Genomic DNA, 20,042 nt, shown 5'->3' with positions numbered 1-20,042 from the left:
TATTCTTGTACATAGGAGCAGTATTATAGTAGTTATATTCTTGTACATAGGAGCAGTATTATAGTAGTTATATTCTTGTACATAGGAGCAGTATTATAGTAGTTATATTCTTGTACACAGGGGGCAGTATTATAGTAGTTATATTCTTGTACATAGGAGCAGTATTATAGTAGTTATATTCTTGTACATAGGAGGCAGTATTATAGTAGTTATATTCTTGTACATAGGAGGCAGTATTATAGTAGTTATATTCTTGTACATAGGAGCAGTATTATAGTAGTTATATTCTTGTACATAGGGGGCAGTATTATAGTAGTTATATTCCTGTACATAGGAGGCAGTATTATAGTAGTTATATTCTTGTACATAGGAGGCAGTATTATAGTAGTTATATTCTTGTACATAGGAGCAGTATTATAGTAGTTATATTCTTGTACATCGGAGCAGTATTATAGTAGTTATATTCTTGTACATAGGAGCAGTATTATAGTAGTTATATTCTTGTACATAGGAGCAGTATTATAGTAGTTATATTCTTGTACATAGGAGCAGTATTATAGTAGTTATATCCTTGTACATAGGAGCAGTATTATAGTAGTTATATTCTTGTACATAGGAGGCAGTATTATAGTAGTTATATTCTTGTACATAGGAGCAGTATTATAGTAGTTATATTCTTGTACATAGGAGGCAGTATTATAGTAGTTATATTCTTGTACATAGGAGCAGTATTATAATAGATATATTCTTTATCAAATTTCTTTTTATTTGAGAAAATACACAATCATGTAGAGAGTCATACATTTTGTGTCCAGACGCAGCTGAATAAGTGCATATTCAGCAAACACAATATATTTAAGATGATTGCATACATGACTTAAAATAATAGAGCGACATATGTAAACAAATATCTAACGAGGGGGGGCTATAACAAGACAAAGGAAGGTGGGTTGGGGGAGAGGGGAGGGGGAGAGTTGGATGTCAATCAAAATCTTAAGTCAAGACATATCTAAGCCTAGAATTTGCGGTATAGCTTCCAAGGAGACCATAGTTTTACAAAAACTGCTCTAGAATGGTTCTCCCAATGGGCTAATTCTTCAAACCGATATAGTTGGTCAATTTTTTCCGTCCACATCAAGAACGAGGGAGCTGATTCATTTTTCCACAGTAGAGGGATCAGCAGTCGAGCTGCTGTAATAAGCATGGTTTGTAGATTATATTTTGAGGGGGTTAGCGTGCCATTTGGACACCAGAGCAACAGGAGTTTTGCGTCTAAGGTAATCTGGCTATTACATATCTTGTTAATAGCTGCTTCTACTTCAACCCAAAACAGTTTTATTTTCTCGCAGCTCCACCAAATATGAGATAAAGAACCAATGTCTCCTCCACACCTCCAGCAACTGTTTGGGATAGCGGGATTGAGCTTGTGAAGGAATTCCGGTGTCTTATACCATCTTGTAAGTAATTTATAAGAGTTTGCCTGTATTCTAATACAACGGTTGAATCCATGTGAGTGTGTGAGGATGAACGCTTTTTCAGGTTCTGACAGAGTCAGGGACAGCTCCTTCTCCCAGGCTGCAAGGAACCACAGATCTGGAGGTGCGGAGGAGAGTAGCTCCCTGTAGAATGTGGAGAGAGGTTTCTTGGGGCGAAGGGCGTTAGAGATTTTCCCCTCCAACCAAGAGGGATCTACCGTAGGCCTGGGAAAAGATTTCAAAAGCGCCAAATCTTTCTTAAAAGCCATAAGCGCTAGGAAAGAGGCTCCCTGGACCCTAGGGATTTCATATATTTTACTCCAGTTTAAGGCACCTGATACAGTTATGATGTCTTTCAGTTTAAAGTTAGATAGTAAAGCCCAAATTCCTGTTGCATCAGAGGTGGTAGGGTGAACATGTGCCTGCAGCAGATCTAAGGGGAGACTCAAGCTTGGGAACCTAAGGGTCGAGGACCTATATAGTTTAGTCCATTCCAGTAACAGACCCTTCCATAAGGGCGAGGTAAACTTATTATTAGCAGTACATTTGCGCACGCCCCATAGAACTAACTTGTCCCTATATGAAAGCAAATTACACTCCAGTCGGGAGACAAGGCCGAGAGGGCGCCAAGAGATGAGGCTCAAAGCTCTGTTCAGCATCGATGCTTTATAGTAAAGGTAGATGTCGGGTAGGCCGAAGCCTCCCAACCTCCTCTCCCGAGTGAGAGTGGTATAGGCCAACCTGGGGGACTTATAAGACCAAACAAAGGTTGAGATGACCCTGCGGACCTCCACAAAGAAGGAATGGGGTAGCCAGATAGGGAGTGTTTGGATGAGGTAGAGCAGTCTGGGGACAATAAAAGCTTTAATGAAGTTTTTCCGCCCAATCCAAGAGATAAACGGAAGTTTTAGAGAGTGTAAGTGTGTTCTAATGGATTTCAGTAAAGGGACATAATTTAACTCAAAAAGATCCTCTGGTTTTGCTGAGATATGGGTACCTAGAAAAGGGATTGACTTAGGGGCCCACGAAAAAGCAGCGGAACCTTTAAGCGTGTTTACAGTAGCAGATGGGCAAGAAATATTCAGGGCCTGTGACTTAGTATAGTTGATCTTAAAATTTGAAACCGCTCCATATTCTTCAAAAAGGGCTTGAAGTCTGGGGAAGGAGGTTAGAGGGTTGGACGTTATGACCAAAAGGTCGTCTGCAAAAGCGGCCGTTAGATGGGTATGCGACCCCAAGGTGATCCCCTTAATGTCCGGATCTTGCCTGATCCTGGCCAGCAGGGTCTCCATGACAATAACAAAGAGGGCAGGTGAGAGTGGGCACCCCTGCCTCGTCCCATTAGTAATGGGAAAAGCTGGAGAGAGTGTCCCATTAATCCGTATTCTGGCAGAGGGGAGCGAATAAAGTGAGAAAACGGATTGGATGAACTGGTCCGGAAGGCCAAACTTTGACAGTGCCCGAGACATGAATTGCCAGCTGATCCTGTCAAAGGCCTTTTCTGCATCTGTACTAAGAAGAGCTAAAGGTATTGAGTGCTGACGAGCATGCGTGATCAATTGTATGACACGGACCGTATTTTCACTCCCCTGCCTGCCAGAAACAAACCCCACCTGCTCCTCGTTGATAATGCCAGGGAGAACCGACTGAATCCGTTGAGCCAAAATTTTGGCCCACCACTTCACATCAGTATTTAGAAGCGAGATAGGACGGTAACTCCCGCAATTTAGGGGGTCCTTATTTTCCTTGTGGATTACCGTGATATGGGCTGAAAGCGATTGGGGAGGAAGGGAACCTCCTTGGAGTAAGTGGTTACATAAGGTATTAAAATGGGGAATTAGGGTCTGCTTAAAGGATTTGTAGTAAGAGATGGTAAAACCATCAGGGCCTGGACTTTTCCCTGAAGGTATGGATGAGAGAACCTTACCAATTTCATCGTCTGTGACAGGAGATAAGAGCTGGGCTGACTGAGCGGGGGTAATAGTAGGTAACTGGAGGGAGGAGAGAAACTTCTCAGATGCCTCGCCTAATTGAGCTGGTGACATATTATCTGGTGTTTTAAGGTTGTATAGGTCCCTATAGAAGGCACAAAAGGTCTTTGCTATATCTGGGGTACCTTTATGAAGGACTCCTCTGTCATCTTTAACTGCAGCAATAAAGGAGTCAGTTTTTTGTTTCTTCACTAAAGCGGACATTAGCCTATTCCCTTTGTCCCCGTGAGCATATGAGCGGAATTTGGCTCTAAGTAACAGCTTAGCTGACGTGACATTTAACAGGTTCTTGAGCTTAGTACGGGCTTCTGAGAGCTCCAAGGCACAACTAAGGGCCTGGGAGGCTTTGTGCGTTAGCTCTAGAGTCTGAATCTGGGAGAGAAGTGTCGCCACAGCCTGATCCCGTTGTTTTTTAATATGGGCACCTAGGGCTATTAGTTCTCCTCTCAGGACCGCTTTGTGGGTTTCCCAAATAATGGAAGGGGAGGGAGCGTCAGGGCCTGAAGTATTAGTTGTGAAGAAATCAGTTATGATAGAAGATAATTTAGCAGCATGGGAGGGGTCAGAGATAATGGTCTCATTAATGCGCCAATTCCATTCCCTCTTTGGGAGGTCCAGCAGGGACACACTCAAAAATACCGGAGCGTGGTCAGACAGGGTGATGTTCCCTATGTGGGAATTTATAACTCTGTTAGCACAGGATTTGGATAAAAATAGATAATCTAATCTATGGTAAGATAGTTTAGCAGCTGAATAAAAGGAAAAATCCCTACCAGTAGGGTTTGTGGTGCGCCAGATATCTAGAACTCCTAACCTCTGTAGGGCCAGTTTAAGGCGCCGCAAACGGGCATGTGTAATGGCAGACTTCCCATTTGAGGAATCTAATGTAGGATCAAGGGTAGCATTAAAATCACCTCCTAGAATAACCATTCCCTCCTTAAAGGAGGATAGTAGGCCTAGGGTCTGAACGAGCCAAGCAACCTGCCCTCTGTTGGGAGCATATACAGTTGCCAGGGTAACAGGAGTGTCAGCGATAGTGCCCTTAACAAACAGGTAACGACCCTCAGGGTCTGCAGAGACGGCAGAATGCTTAAAGGGGAGCTGCTTGTGGATCGCTATGCTGACACCCCTGCTAGCCGAACTATACGTGCTGTGGAACCACTGGGAAAATCTTTTGGGGGGCATTTTGGGGGTCTTACCCTCTCGGAAGTGGGTTTCCTGGAAGAATGCTATAGACACTTTATCCCTCTGTAAAAGGGCCAGGATTTGGGACCGCTTGCAAGGCTCGTTCATTCCCCGGGCGTTAAATGAAGAAATCACAATAGACGACATTCTGAAATAAAAAATAGACAATCAGCATCTGAAAATGCAGTATATGACATCTGATGGAGGGGGAGGGGGGGGGGAAACACACGAGGAAAGGAGGGGAGACAAACAAATAAGCCACATAACAATGGTGCAAATACAATTTGCACAGGGAGCTCTACTGAGCACCTGACAGTACGACCCTTTCTCATCACGGCTACCAGCCGGGGTCTATCAGGTGGGGGGACCCGCAGAGCTATAGAGGGCCAAATACTGGCCATCTCACAGGGAAAAGGGGGTGACCCAGAGGTAATACCGGGTTAACCCCTGCATATTAGAAAATGAACAAAGAACAAGGAACAAAGAGTAGGCAAGGTCCAGAGCTTTAAGTGAACCATAAGATAGACTGGCACTGGGTAACCTTCAGCTGCACACCGGAACAATCTTCTCCACAACAGGTGGACATAACTGTCCTGACATCAGGCCAGAAGCCTTTAGGCAAAAGGTAAGCTCCAGGGCACTTCACCTTAAGGCAGTAAGTCCCAGGCACACCGGATTAAAACAGGAAACAGAACAAAGGTCCCCTAAGAGATCTCCATATTCAGGTAGGAGGGTGATCAGCCTTCTCAGCCCTAGCCTTGGGCGACTTTCTATTAAACACAGGGCGCCATTCAGCAGCCTGGGGTGGCGGGAGAGGTGGGTCCGCCATGTCGGCCGGCATCCATGAGGGGATCTCGATCGGACTTACCCCCAGCTGAGCCCAGCTAGCCTGCAGATCTTTTGGCGATCGGATGGATATCTGGCGTCCGTTTCTGAGGACCGCGATCCCGAACGGGTATAGCCACCGGAACGGGGTGTTTGCTGCTCTGAGCGCATCCAGAAGCGGCTTGAGGATGCGCCGCTTAGCTAATGTGGACGGGGCCAGGTCCTGAAAAAACATGATCGGCGTACCTCCATACTGCAGACGATCGGTTTCCCTGCCGGCTCTCATTAGCGCTGCGGTATCGATGAAACTGAGGAGGCCGCAGATGACATCACGAGGGGGATCTGTATTCTTAGGCTTAGGCCTCAGCGCCCGGTGGATCCTTTCTATGATTACACGATCCGCTCTCTCAGGGCCCAGCAGGTCGGCGAATATCTCATGCGCCACTTTCTCCAGCGCTTCACTAGCAAAAGATTCTGGGAGCCCGCGAATCCTCAGATTCCTCCTGCGGCTCCGATTCTCCTGGTCCTCGACCCTCAGGAGCGCCTCGTTAAGCAGGTCAGTGTGGGAGCTGATCGCTCTGTAAGATTTTTCTTCCCTCTGGAGAGCCGCCTCCTGCGCGCCCTCCAGGTCTGACACCCGGTGACCCATGCTCCGGAGGTCCTCTTTAATTTCGGACAGGTCCCTCTTGATAGGGGCTAGTGCCGAGTTCAGCACATCTAGGAGTGCCGCTTTAGTAAATGAGCCCCTCTGCTTCCTAGATTTATAAGTCGAGGCATCTGAGACACTGCCGCCATCTGTGTCTTCCTCCATGTCAGATGCCTGGGCCGAAGCGGGCGCCATCTTGGGGGTCTCAGCCGACCGAAGCTTTGCATGTTTTTTAAGGAATTGATCCATGTCGGGCTGTCTGGATTTCACAGGAGTAGGATCCGCTTGATCCCTGGATCGATCCTTGCCCGTTTTGCCCATCAGAGCGGTGCTGTTAGCGTATTATAAGGGTTAATTCGCCGGTAAGGATGAGGAGCTCAGCAACTTGCAGCCATCACGCTACACAGCCAGGCTCCGCCCATAGTAGTTATATTCTTGTACATAGGAGCAGTATTATAGTAGTTATATTCATGTACACAGGAGCAGTATTATAGTAGTTATAATCTTGTACATAGGAGCAGTATTATAGTAGTTATATTCTTGTACATAGGAGCAGTATTATAGTAGTTATATTCTTGTACATAGGAGCAGTATTATAGTAGTTATATTCTTGTACATAGGAGCAGTATTATAGTAGTTATATTCTTGTAGGAGCAGTATTATAGTAGTTATATTCTTGTACATAGGAGGCATATTATAGTAGTTATATTCTTGTACATAGGAGCAGTATTATAGTAGTTATATTCTTGTACATAGGAGCAGTATTATAGTAGTTATATTCTTGTACATAGGAGCAGTATTATAGTAGTTATATTCTTGTACATATAAGGCAGTATTATAGTAGTTATATTCTTGTACATAGGAGCAGTATTATAGTAGTTATATTCTTGTACATAGGAGCAGTATTATAGTAGTTATATTCTTGTACACAGGAGGCAGTATTATAGTAGTTATATTCTTGTACATAGGAGCAGTATTATAGTAGTTATATTCTTGTACATAGGAGGCAGTATTATAGTAGTTATATTCTTGTACATAGGAGCAGTATTATAGTAGTTATATTCTTGTACATAGGAGCAGTATTATAGTAGTTATATTCTTGTACATAGGAGCAGTATTATAGTAGTTATATTCTTGTACATAGGAGGCAGTATTATAGTAGTTATATTCTTGTACATAGGAGCAGTATTATAGTAGTTATATTCTTGTACATAGGAGCGGTATTATAGTAGTTATATTCTTGTACATAGGAGCAGTATTATAGTAGTTATATTCTTGTACATAGAAGCAGTATTATAGTAGTTATATTCTTGTACATAGAAGCAGTATTATAGTAGTTATATTCTTGTGCTTGGGGGTATTTTTTAGTTGTATACTGTTTTAAGTCATGACTAATCACATGTCATCAGTAAATCAGAAATGCTCTCCGAGTGGTTCTTCCTTTTCTTCCCCCGCTTGTCCTGGTAGCTTGTACACAGTTCATGAATTATTATAGGAAACCACTGCTATCTGAGGAGTGCTAGTCCTCTGGTAACGAGTTCCTGAAATGTGATTAGAAAGACATTCAGAGTATATAGCACTATACTATGATGTGTGGCTTATTATTACTAGGGCTTGTCATATAGCAGCTTTTCACATCCAGAATCCCCCCCCCCGCCTGGACAAGTCTTGAGTTCAGGACTGGTAAATAATGAATGGATCCTGTCAAGCATGAATGGTCATTCCTGGGAAAGTGCTGAGCCATGAAAGCAGTGCCTTTGTTCCAGGAGGCCCTTGTGTGTGCTGTATGGGGTATTGGCTCAGCAGGTATTTGGCAGGAGAGCTGCGAGCACTTGGATGACGGTCGGTCAGGAATTATTACTGTAGCACAGCATAGTTTGCAGTGTTACATAATAGAACGCAATAGCAATGACTTAGGCTGTGGCCGTGCACATTCCTGATCCCTTACACACATGCATAGCACACTATGCTTTGGCATAGCCGAGCATGCATGTGTTCTGAATGAGAGTAGTGGATTATGCCGCTTTTCCTTCCACACATCTCTGCGAGGCGTGTTAAAACACAACATAGTGCATATAATGGGAGGGCACAGGATGGCACTATTAACTGGGCAGCACTATTACAGCATTATTCTGCACTGGTCCATGATGCAAGGCAGATTAATGGACTCCACTAGGCGCTGCTTTATCTTTGGGTTCTGGACTGGTTTGCTACCCTCTTATTGTGAACCCCTTCATTAAAAAATAAAATTTTATATGTAATCAGCAGACAATATTTTAGCTGGGAAAATACAGACTAAAGTTAAATGAGACCATTTTTTAAATGACTGCCATCTAGTGGAGATGATGGTGAAGTGCAGGAAAAAAAATCTATGTCAAGAACTAGAGCAGAAACCTTTAAAGTAGAACATACTCTGGAGGTAAGGAAGTAGATGTGAGTATAATACGCCCTGACTGTCACAGGACCTGCGCCTGCGCAGCATCACAGCAATGTACAGAAAAGTGAACACAGTGAACCCGCTGCTTCTGTGGATTGACTTGTCAGCAAGCAAATATTAATTCACTGCTGCACTTTTCATGGTGCTTAACCATCTGCAGGGTAATTTAGTAGGGATTAAAATTATGGCTGCCAGATGGAGAAGGAGACTGACTTTGAACTTAACTAGGTACTATATTTACAGCTACCAGAGAGGGAAGGAGGCTGACAGGGAAACCTACCAGAGACAATAGTTACAGAGGCCAGAGGGGAAAGGAGATTAACTGGGGGACTTACTGGCAATATCTTTACAGCTGCCAGAGACTAGGGAACTAACTGGTTATTATAGTTACAGCTATCAGAGAAGTAATGGAAGCAGATGGGGGAACTTACTGGAGACCAAATTTACAGATGCCTGAGGGGGAAGGAGACTGAATGGGGAACATACTGGGTACTATAGTTACAGCCACCACAAGGGAAGGAGGCTAACTAGGGAACTTACTGGAGACTTAAATCATAGAAGCTAGAGGAGGAAGTAGACTGACTGGGAAACTTACTGGGTTTATTTTTACAGTTGCCTGAGGTGGAAGGAGAATGACTAGGGAATTTACTGGAGACTGTATTTACAGCTGCCTGCCAGAGGGGGCTGGAGACTGGCTGGGAAGCTGCAAGAAGGGGAAGAAGATATACTAGGGAAATTTCGGGGAACTATATTTAAAGCTACCGTAGGCGGAAAGAGACTGACTGATGATGTGGAACAGGAAGAAGTAAAAGGCATATAGTGGGCATACAAGCGGTTCAGATAAATGGATCATGAGACCCTGCCGAGCAGCCCTCCCACAATAGCCCAGAATAGAAATGATGGAAGGTGGCACAGAGGAGGGAAAAAGGAGAAAAATGTATATTTTTGGGTGGAAATACAGCAAAGTAGTTTAGAATATACTGTAGATCAATACCCTTTTTGTATTTATGTAAAATGAATTTGGGGGATAACCCCTTTAATTACTGTAGAATGATAAGTTCTGGAAGTTTTTAATACACATTGTCTAAGATCTCTGCTTGATGTCAGTGAACATGAACATATATATATATTTATATATCCTAGACCGCAGACCGATACATTTTACCTGCGCTGATACATTGTATCAAATGATCAGGGTAGACGAGACCTTTGATCGTTTCTTGGCATTAAAGAGTTAATGGCACTGGCTGTATCAGTGACTGATAAGTTTGTGCTTAATTGACTTATGTGTGCAGGGCGAATGGATCCGTATAATCTGCAGGTAGATAACGGTGCGTCTGACATCACACAGATCAGTCCCATGTGCAAACACAGCGGCTTACTACACGGAATTTCACCACCACGAGCAGGAGCGACGTTCACATTGCAACACGTCGTCTAGTAGTAGGCAGACTTTGTACCCCAATATCCAGCCGGCAGGAGTTCATTCTCTGCACGCAGGGCTCACAGCATGGCGATTGAATTTGCCTCGCGGTCCATTCCCTTAAAACGGAGGCTGCAGACGGTGTCCGTGCTCCAGTGGGTGTATTCCTTCCTGGCTCTGGGTAAGAACGTGGAGAGGTTTCCCTTATTTTATTGTAAGGTCCAGGTCTGACAGTAAGTAGAGGAGCGGTGCAAATATATTACCCGTGTATCTAATCCTGTTAGGTGTAATACTGTCTGCTAAGCTCCTGTATCTAATCCTATCCTGTGTGATACTGTCTGCTGAGCTGTGTATCTAATCCTATCCTGTGTGATACTGTCTGCTGAGCTGTGTATCTAATCCTATCCTGTGTGATACTGTCCGCTGAGCTGTGTATCTAATCCTATCCTGTGTGATACTGTCTGCTGAGCTGTGTATCTAATCCTATCCTGTGTGATACTGTCCGCTGAGCTGTGTATCTAATCCTATCCTGTGTGATACTGTCTGCTGAGCTGTGTATCTAATCCTATCCTGTGTGATACTGTCTGCTGAGCTGTGTATCTAATCCTATCCTGTGTGATACTGTCTGCTGAGCTGTGTATCTAATCCTATCCTGTGTGATACTGTCTGCTGAGCTGCTGTATCTAATCCTATGTGATACTGTCTGCTGAGCTGTGTATCTAATCCTATCATGTGTGATACAGTCTGCTGAGCTGTGTATCTAATCCTATCCTGTGTGATACTGTCTGCTGAGCTGTGTATCTAATCCTATCCTGTGTGATACTGTCTGCTGAGCTGTGTATCTAATCCTATCCTGTGTGATACTGTCTGCTGAGCTGTGTATCTAATCCTATCCTGTGTGATACTGCCTGCTGAGCTGTGTATCTAATCCTATCCTGTGTGATACTGTCTGCTGAGCTGTGTATCTAATCCTATCCTGTGTGATAGTCTGCTGAGCTGTGTATCTAATCCTATCCTGTGTGATACTGTCTGCTGAGCTGTGTATCTAATCCTATCCTGTGTGATACTGTCTGCTGAGCTGTGTATCTAATCCTACCCTGTGTGATACTGTCTGCTGAGCTGTGTATCTAATCCTATCATGTGTGATACTGTCTGCTGAGCTGTGTATCTAATCCTATCCTGTGTGATACTCTCTGCTGAGCTGTGTATCTAATCATATCCTGTGTGATACTGTCTGCTGAGCTGTGTATCTAATCCTATCCTATGTGATACGGTCTGCTGAGCTGTGTATCTAATCCTATCCTGTGTGATACTCTCTGCTGAGCTGTGTATCTAATCATATCCTGTGTGATACTGTCTGCTGAGCTGTGTATCTAATCCTATCCTGTGTGATACTGTCTGCTGAGCTACTGTATCTAATCCTATCCTGTGTGATACCGTCTGCTGAGCTGTGTATCTAATCCTATCCTGTGTGATACTATCTGCTGAGCCGTGTATCTAATCCTATCCTGTGTGATACTGTCTGCTGAGCGGTGTATCTAATCCTATCCTGTGTGATACTGTCTGCTGAGCGGTGTATCTAATCCTATCCTGTGTGATACTGTCTGCTGAGCTGTGTATCTAATCCTATCCTGTGTGATACTGTCTGCTGAGCTGTGTATCTAATCCTATCCTGTGTGAAACTGTCTGCTGAGCTGTGTATCTAATACTATCCTGTGTGATACTGTCTGCTGAGCTGCTGTATCTAATCCTATCCTGTGTGATACTGTCTGCTGAGCTGTGTATCTAATCCTATCCTGTGTGATACTGTCTGCTGAGCCGTGTATCTAATCCTATCATGTGTGATACTGTCTGCTGAGCTGCTGTATCTAATCCTCTCCTGTGTGATACGGTCTGCTGAGCTGTGTATCTAATCCTATCCTGTGTGATACTGTCTGCTGAGCTGTGTATCTAATCCTATCCTGTGTGATACTGTCTGCTGAGATGTGTATCTAATCCTCTCCTGTGTGATACTGTCTGCTGAGCTGTGTATCTAATCCTATCCTGTGTGATACTGTCTGCTGAGCCGTGTATCTAATCCTATCATGTGTGATACTGTCTGCTGAGCTGCTGTATCTAATCCTCTCCTGTGTGATACGGTCTGCTGAGCTGTGTATCTAATCCTATCCTGTGTGATACTGTCTGCTGAGCTGTGTATCTAATCCTATCCTGTGTGATACTGTCTGCTGAGCTGTGTATCTAATACTATCATGTACGATACTGTCTGCTGAGCTGTGTATCTAATCCTATCCTGTGTGATACTGTCTGCTGAGCTGCTGTATCTAATCCTATCCTGTGTGATACTGTCTGCTGAGCTGTGTATCTAATCCTATCCTGTGTGATACAGTCTGCTGAGCTGTGTATCTAATCCTATCCTGTGTGATACTGTCTGCTGAGCTGTGTATCTAATCCTATCCTGTGATACTGTCTGCTGAGCTGTGTATCTAATCCTATCCTGTGTGATACTGTCTGCTGAGCTGTGTATCTAATCCTATCCTGTGTGATACTGTCTGCTGAGCTGCTGTATCTAATCCTATCCTGTGTGATACTGTCTGCTGAGCCATGTATCTAATCCTATCCTGTGTGATACTGTCTGCTGAGCTGTGTATCTAATCCTGACCTTCTTCGCCTCTCCTGGATCTCCTCGCACCTTCCGGACAGAGCTGTCAGCGTTTCCCCCTCCCCCTCCTCACCACACCCCTCTCTGTTCGTGTCCCTTAAAGGGGTATTCCGGGTATAATAAGTTATTCCCCATCCACAGGATAAAGGATACCTATCAGATCAGTGGGGGTCCTACCACTGGGACCAGGGACGGCGTTAGGGGGGGGGGGGGGTAAACAGGGCAATTGCCCAGGGCCCCCTGCTGTTCGATACTTAAGTATCCCCCCGCGCACAGTCTCCCCATCTCACCGGAGCTCGGTGCCAGGCCAGCATTATCCACAATCCTGATGCCACAGACTGGCATCAGGACGTTCTGTGTGGCTTTGCCTGCACTTGCTACAGGCTGCAAGGCCCAAACATCAGACTGGGATGACTGGGATGACTGGTTCTTCTGCTGGCTCTGACCTCAGCTGCCGGACTGCAGGAGCTCCCAGGACCCTCCTATTAAAACACCTGGTAAGTCCATCTAGTAAGAAGCATGCAGCAGTGTCTGTGGAGGGGGGGGCAGGGCTGCGGGGGTCACACTCTCACTGTAGCAGCCCTGCACTGCCCTCAACTACTGACGGTCACTGACCTGTGAGTTCCCACTGTCGGCTCTGTGTTTCCCCTTTGCCCCCTCCTGTGCGCTCCCTGTGCCCCCTCCTGTGCGCTCCCTGTGCCCCCTCCTGTGCGCTCCCTGTACCCCCTCCTGTGCGCTCCCTGTACCCCCTCCTGTGCGCTCCCTATGCCCCCTTGTGCTCTCCCTGTACCCCCTCCTGTGCTCTCCCTGTACCCCCTCCTGTGCTATCCCTATGCCCCCTTGTATGCTCCCTGTACGCTCCCTGAGCCCCCTCCTGTGCGTGCTCCCTGTGCCCCCCTGTGTGAGCCCACTGTGTGAGCTCCCTGTGCCTCCTCTGTGTGTGATCCCTGTGCCCGCTGTGTGAGCTCCCTGTGCCCCCTCTGTGTGAGCTTTTTGTGTACTGTGGGCTCCGTGTGACTCCTGTGGGCTCGTGTGGTGCTTGTGACGTGGCCGTGCTGCGTTCAATTACCACATGGCTGTCTGGGCCATAGAGGGCTCTAGTTAAACTAATGCTGATGCAGGGGCGTAGCTATAGGGGGAGCAGAGGTCGCAGTCGCTACCGGGCCCAGGAGCCTGAGGGGGCCCAAAGACCCTTGTGCTGGATAAGAAGACACCAGTATTATAGAAAGTGCCTGCTGGTCAAGTTACACTGTTAGGCCTTCTGCACACCGTTGTGTGCACCCGTGGCCGTTGTGCCGTTTTCCGTTTTTTTTCGCGGACCCATTGACTTTCAATGGGTCCTTGGAAAAAACGGAAAATGCACCGTTTTGCAGCCGCATCCGTGATCCGTGTTTCCTGGCCGTGAAAAAAATATGACCTGTCCTATTTTTTTCACGGCCAACGGTTCACGGACCCATTCAAGTCAATGGGTCCGTGAAAGAACACGGATGCACACAAGATTGGCATCCGTGTCCGTGATCCGTGGCCGTAGGTTAGTTTTTATACAGACGGATCCGAAGATCCGTCTGCATAAAGCTTTTTTAAAGCTGAGTTTTCACTTCGTGAAAACTCAGAACCGACAGTATATTCTAACACAGAAGCGTTCCCATGGTGATGGGGACGCTTCTAGTTAGAATACACTACAAACTGTGTACAAGACTGCCCCCTGCTGCCTGGCAGCACCCGATCTCTTACAGGGGGCCGTGATCAGCACAATTAACCCCTTCAGGTGCGGCACCTGAAGGGGTTAATTGTGCTGATCACGGCCTGTAAGAGATCAGGGCTGCCAGGCAGCAGGGGGCAGACCCTCCCCCCCTCCCCAGTTTGAATATCATTGGTGGCCAGTGCGGCCCCCCCCTCCCTCTATTGTAATAATAGGTTGGTGGCCAGTGCGGCCCCCTCCCTCCCTCTATTGTAATAATTCGTTGGTGGCACAGTGTGCGCCCCCCCCCTCCCTCCCTCTATTGTAATAATTCGTTGGTGGCACAGTGTGCGCCCCCCCCCTCCCTCCCTCTATTGTAATAATTCGTTGGTGGCACAGTGTGCGCCCCCCATCGGCCCCCCTCCCGCTATAGCATTAACAACATTGGTGGCCAGTGTGCGGCCTCCCATCTCCCCCCCCCCATCATTGGTGGCAGCAGAGTTCCGATCGGAGTCCCAGTTTAATCGCTGGGGCTCCGATTGGTAACCATGGCAACCAGGACGCTACTACAGTCCTGGTTGCCATGGTTTCTTAGCAATAGTACAATAGTAGAAGATTCATACTTACCTGCTGCTGCGATGTTCGTGTCCGGCCGGGAGCTGCCTCCACCTACTGTTAAGTGACAGGTCTGTGCGGCGCATTGCTAAATGAACTGTCACTTACCAGTAGGAGGAGCTCCCGGCCGGACACGAACATCGCAGCTCCCAGGTAAGTATGAATCTTTTACTATTGTACTATTGCTAGTAACCCGCTGCCACCAATGATCGGGGGGGGGGGGGGAGATGGGAGGCCGCACACTGGGCACCAATGTTGTTAATACTATAGAGGGAGGGGGGGCCAATGGGGGGCGCACACTGTGCCACCAACGATTTATTACAATAGAGGGAGGAAGGGGGGGGCCGCACACTGTGCCACCAACGATTTATTACAATAGAGGGAGGAAGGGGGGGGGGGGGGCCGCACTGGCCACCAATGATATTCAAACTGGGGAGGGGGGGGGTCTGCCCCCTGCTGCCTGGCAGCCCTGATCTCTTACAGGGGGATATGATAGTACAATTAACCCCTTCAGGTGCGGCACCTGAGGGGTTAATTGTGCTGATCACGGCCCCCTGTAAGAGATCGGATGCTGCCAGGCAGCAGGGGGCAGTCATGTACACAGTTTGTAGTATATTCTAACTAGAAGCGTCCCCATCACCATGGGAACGCCTCTGTGTTAGAATATACTGTCGGAAATGAGGTTTCACGATCTAACTCATATCCGACAGTATATTCTAACATAGAGGTGTTCCCATGGTGATGGGGACGCTTCAAGTATAAAAGGGACTCCAGACTTTACATTGAAAGTCAATGGGGACGGATCCGTTTGAAATGGCACCATATTGTGTCAACGTCAAACGGATCCGTCCCCATTGACTTGCATTGTAATTCAGGACGGATCCGTTTGGCTCCGCACGGCCAGGTGGACACCAAAAAGACTTTTTTTTCATGTCCGTGGATCCTCCAAAAATCAAGGAAGACCCACGGACGAAAAAACGGTCACGGATCACGGGAAAACGGGACCCGTTTTTGCGGACTGCAAAAAAATACGTTCGTGTGCAGGAGGCCTTAGGCTACTTTCACACTGCCGTTTAGAGCGGGTTCGTCTGATGTCTGCTCATCATGAGAAAGTTAGTCAGACGGATCCGTCCAGACTTTACATTGAAAGTCAATGGGGGACGGATCCGCTCCTATAATGCAGACGTTTGGATCCGTTCAGAACGGATCCGTCTTTATTATAGTTTAAAAAAAATTCTAAGTGTGAAAGTAGCCTGAGCGGATCCGTCCAGACTTTACATTGAAAGTCAATGGGGAACGGATCCGTTTGAAGATTGAGCCATATGGTGTCACCTTCAAGCGGATCCGTCCCCATTGACTTCCATTATAAGTCTGGACGGATCCGCTCGCCTCCGCACGGCCAGGCGGACACCCGAACGCTGCAAGCAGCGTTCAGGTGTCAGCTCACTGAGCGGAGGCTGAGCGCTGGCAGGCAGATGCATTCTGAGCGGATCCGCCTCCACTGAGAATGCATTAGGGCCAGACGGATGCGTTCGGGGCCGCTCGTGAGCCCCTTCAAACGGTGCGCACGAGCGGACACCTGAACGCAGGTGTGAAAGGAGCCTTACTCTGGCTGGAGGGTAGGGGTAAGGTCGAGAATTTGGTATGGGGGGAGGTGCTGTTTCAATTTTTGCCTCAGCCAGCAGGAAGCCTATATGCCCCCCTGGCCACAAAGCACTGAGGGAAGGGGGCCCAAGCTGAACTCTTGCACCAGGGCCCATGAGCCTTTAGCTACGCCCCTGTGCAGATGACATTGTTTAGGTGGTCTGCATTGTTAATGAAATGGGGGGGGGGGGGGGGGGGGGGGGGGGGTAAATTATAGATTAAGAACCTGAGTCCAAATTAGCAGTGAGCTAATTGCTTCCAATACCCCCTCTGTGATGCTCACACCTACCTCTCCTCCCTGCTGTCCACAATCCCAGTGTGTCCATCAGCTATATCCTCTTTCTTCTTCTCCCGAAAACTGAATTCATCATCCTTCCCCCAAGTCACCGTGTTTTTCAGATTATAAGACACACTTTTCTCCCTCCAAAAGTCTTATAGTCCGAATGCTAATGACCGCTTCCATTGTGGTCGGTCATCAGTATGCGGGGGTTGCGGGGAGCGGTGAGGGAAGAGCTGCGCAGGCAGTAATCACCCTCCCTGGTCTTCTTCCAGGCGCAGGGAGCGGTGAGGGAAGAGCTGCGCAGGCAGTAATCACCCTCCCTGGTCTTCTTCCAGGCGCAGGGAGCGGTGAGTGCTGGATCTGCAAGATACTTTTTTTTCCCCTTAATGTCCAATCTGAGGCTGATGGGGGGGGGGGGGGGGGGGGGGGGAGTCTAATCTGAGGGTCTGATTTGAGGTGTGATGAAAAATATTTTTTTCTTATTTTCCTCCTCTAAATACTAAGTGCGTCTTATAGTCCAGAAAATACGGTAATAAAAAAAATAATGGAATAAAAGCCATTACAATAAAGGAGTTATTTAACCTATTTATCCCATTATAAAAGTTGATTGAAATTAAAATGTTACTTATGTCAAAACGTTATGGCTATGAATGTGAGAACGGCCGGGGGGTGCACGGATTGCCTGTACGGGGCCCTGAAGTTCCTGATGGCAGGTACAAGGGTTAGGAGGCTCTATGGTCGGCGGCCCCTGCCCAACGCTCCCCCAACCTCCCTAGATCCCTTGGGTGCTGCACCTACTGCGAGTGTCACTCACCCCACTTGCTCCCATGTAGTGTGGCTGCTCTACCACAAAGATCCCCACCAGTTACCGACCACAGGAATGCGCTCCGCAGAGCGGACTGTGCAGAGGAGCAACTCCTGACCCAGCCAGTGCTATTAACCCTTTACAATGCCGTTTCTCTATAGACACAGTGTGCTTTACATTAATTACAGCGCAGTGTCACCCTTTCTGAGGGTATATGGCACACACCAGCACTGGCCCAGTGTCTCAGGCCTCCTGTGATATCACCGCTCACAATAGACATGTCACACATGCAACCTCCTGACATAAGAAAATTGTAAAGCGGGAGAACATGTGCACCGCGGCAATTTTTTTCATACTAGGCCATGCCTCTAACTCCGCCCAAAGCATAAGTATGCACACCCAGTCCCCGTAATGCCCCCACATAGTAATTATTCCCCCTTTGCGTCAGAACACAGTAGTAATGCTAACACTGTGCCCTCTTCACAGTAGTAATGCCCACATTGTGCCCCCTTACAGTACATATGCCAAGATATGTGCCCCCTCACAGTAATTATGCCAAGATATGCGCAGCCTCTCAGTAGTTATGCCCAGATATGTGCACCCTCACAGCAATAATGCCCAGATATGTGCAAAATGGTTTGGGAAAACAGGTATTTTCCTCCCAGCGTGTGCTGCTGGGCTGATTTGCAGCCAGGTGGGGTCAAATACCGGACTGGATTTAAATTGCCGGTCCGGGTTTTTGGCAGCACCTGGCTGTCCTTAAATAGGCAGCTGGGCTCAGCAGCAGGATCTCTGTGTTGGGATCTGAGGCTTGGTGCCAGGTTGGAGGGCTGAGACCCATGGGCCGAGAAAACAGGCCCCCTAAAGCCTGCCGTGGACTGCTGGAGGCAGAACTGACATCAAAGTGACTTGTCTTATATGAACTTTCCAATTTGTGTGAAGTAACACCAAGACTGTAAAGTGACGCATTATTTTGTGCATTTTCCTCAAGTGTGAATAAACACTGAAGTTTTGCTTTAAGAACTTGTCTTTTGCCTCTGTACTGCGTCCGCTTACCCTATCTACTAGAGCGAAACCCCACAGCCCCCTTACAGCAATAATGCCCAGATATGTGCCCCCTTATATAATGCCCAGATATGTGCCCCCTCACATAATGCCCAGATATGTGCCCCCTCACAGCAATAATGCCTAGATATGTGCCCCCTTATATAATGCCCAGATATGTTCCCCCTCACATAATGCCCAGATATGTGCCCCCTCACAGCAATAATGCCCAGATATGTGCCCCCTCACAGTTTTAATGCTCAAACAGTAAATAGTCACCTGGTTCCTCTGATGATCACAGCTCAGATGCCGGCGCTCCCCAGCAGCAGCAGCATGATATGGTCACACTGGTCTATGGAGGAGCCGAGGCGTATTCCTCCGTTCCTCCTACACAGTGTGATGTCTGACAGTATATTGTGCCGCTGCTGGGGAGCGCCAGCTGAGAGGGTGAAGCGGGGAGCGGACGGCTTCTGCTTCTCCATTACAATCAGCTGAGAGCAGGACATTCCTCAGCCGTTCTGAGACTGCGGGACAGCCAGAAAAATCCGGGACTGTCCCACCGGATCCAGGACGGTTGGGAGGTATGCACATGGCTTAAAGGGCATCTGTCAGCAGTTTTGTCCCTATGACACTGGCTGTTCCATCTAGAGGCTCTGCACTCTTCTGTATAACTGTATGCTATCATATGTAAATGTGGGTCACGGAGTCCGCACCACAAGCCCACCCATCTCTCTGTGACTGACATCCCCCTGACCGCTAGCCTCATGTGTGCGCCATAAATACTCTCCCCATTAGCTGGTGTGCATATACCGGAGGAGGAGGGGAAGAGGATTTCAGGCGTGGCGAGATGTCAGGGGGAGGACTGATGACTTCATGACCCGCATTTACATATGAGAGCTTCATAAGACCCAGGAAAGGTTTTGCGGTGTATCTAAAGATTTAGCTGTGTATCTAAAGATTGAGCTGTGTATCTAATCCTGTCCTGTGTGATGCATCGGGGGTTGGGACCTTTCATACACTGTACATCTGATAATGCACCTGAGCCCCGGAGGAGGAGGTGACACTCCGCCGCCTCGAAGGTCTCCTGTTATAATAAGCATAATTATATTCTAAAAAATAATGGACAATCCTAATGTTATGTTCACTCAGCAGAGGGTTTGTTACAATGTATCAGTGCAGTATCAGATAGCAACATTTCTTTCTGACGGGATTACCTTACGATACATTGTAACCAACCAGTCAGTAGTGTGAGCAGGACGGCGCCAGGAGGGGTCTTCTACCTCCAGATGTAAACCAGACTTTTTCGGTTCACTGACAAGACCCCCACTGGTC

The 20,042-nt window shown here is 47.2% G+C and overlaps 1 protein-coding gene across 1 annotated transcript in view; it reads left to right on the top strand.

The window, feature by feature from the left end:
- Window positions 1-9,984: 9,984 nt before the first annotated feature.
- The window catches only part of MOGAT2 (monoacylglycerol O-acyltransferase 2), a 53,285-nt gene continuing 43,227 nt past the window's right edge, over window positions 9,985-20,042 (top strand). Inside the window, exon 1 of the mRNA XM_040426472.1 lies at window positions 9,985-10,163. Within this exon, the coding sequence (XP_040282406.1) occupies window positions 10,070-10,163 (94 nt within the window). The 5' untranslated portion in view covers window positions 9,985-10,069. The remainder of the gene's footprint in view (window positions 10,164-20,042) is intronic.

This window comes from Bufo bufo, chromosome 3 (genome assembly GCF_905171765.1).
Source record: "Bufo bufo chromosome 3, aBufBuf1.1, whole genome shotgun sequence".
In the NCBI taxonomy this organism is placed as follows: Eukaryota; Metazoa; Chordata; class Amphibia; order Anura; family Bufonidae; genus Bufo; species Bufo bufo.
Note: the sequence above shows the minus strand (reverse complement) of the source record. Positions and strands in the feature narration are given on the sequence as shown.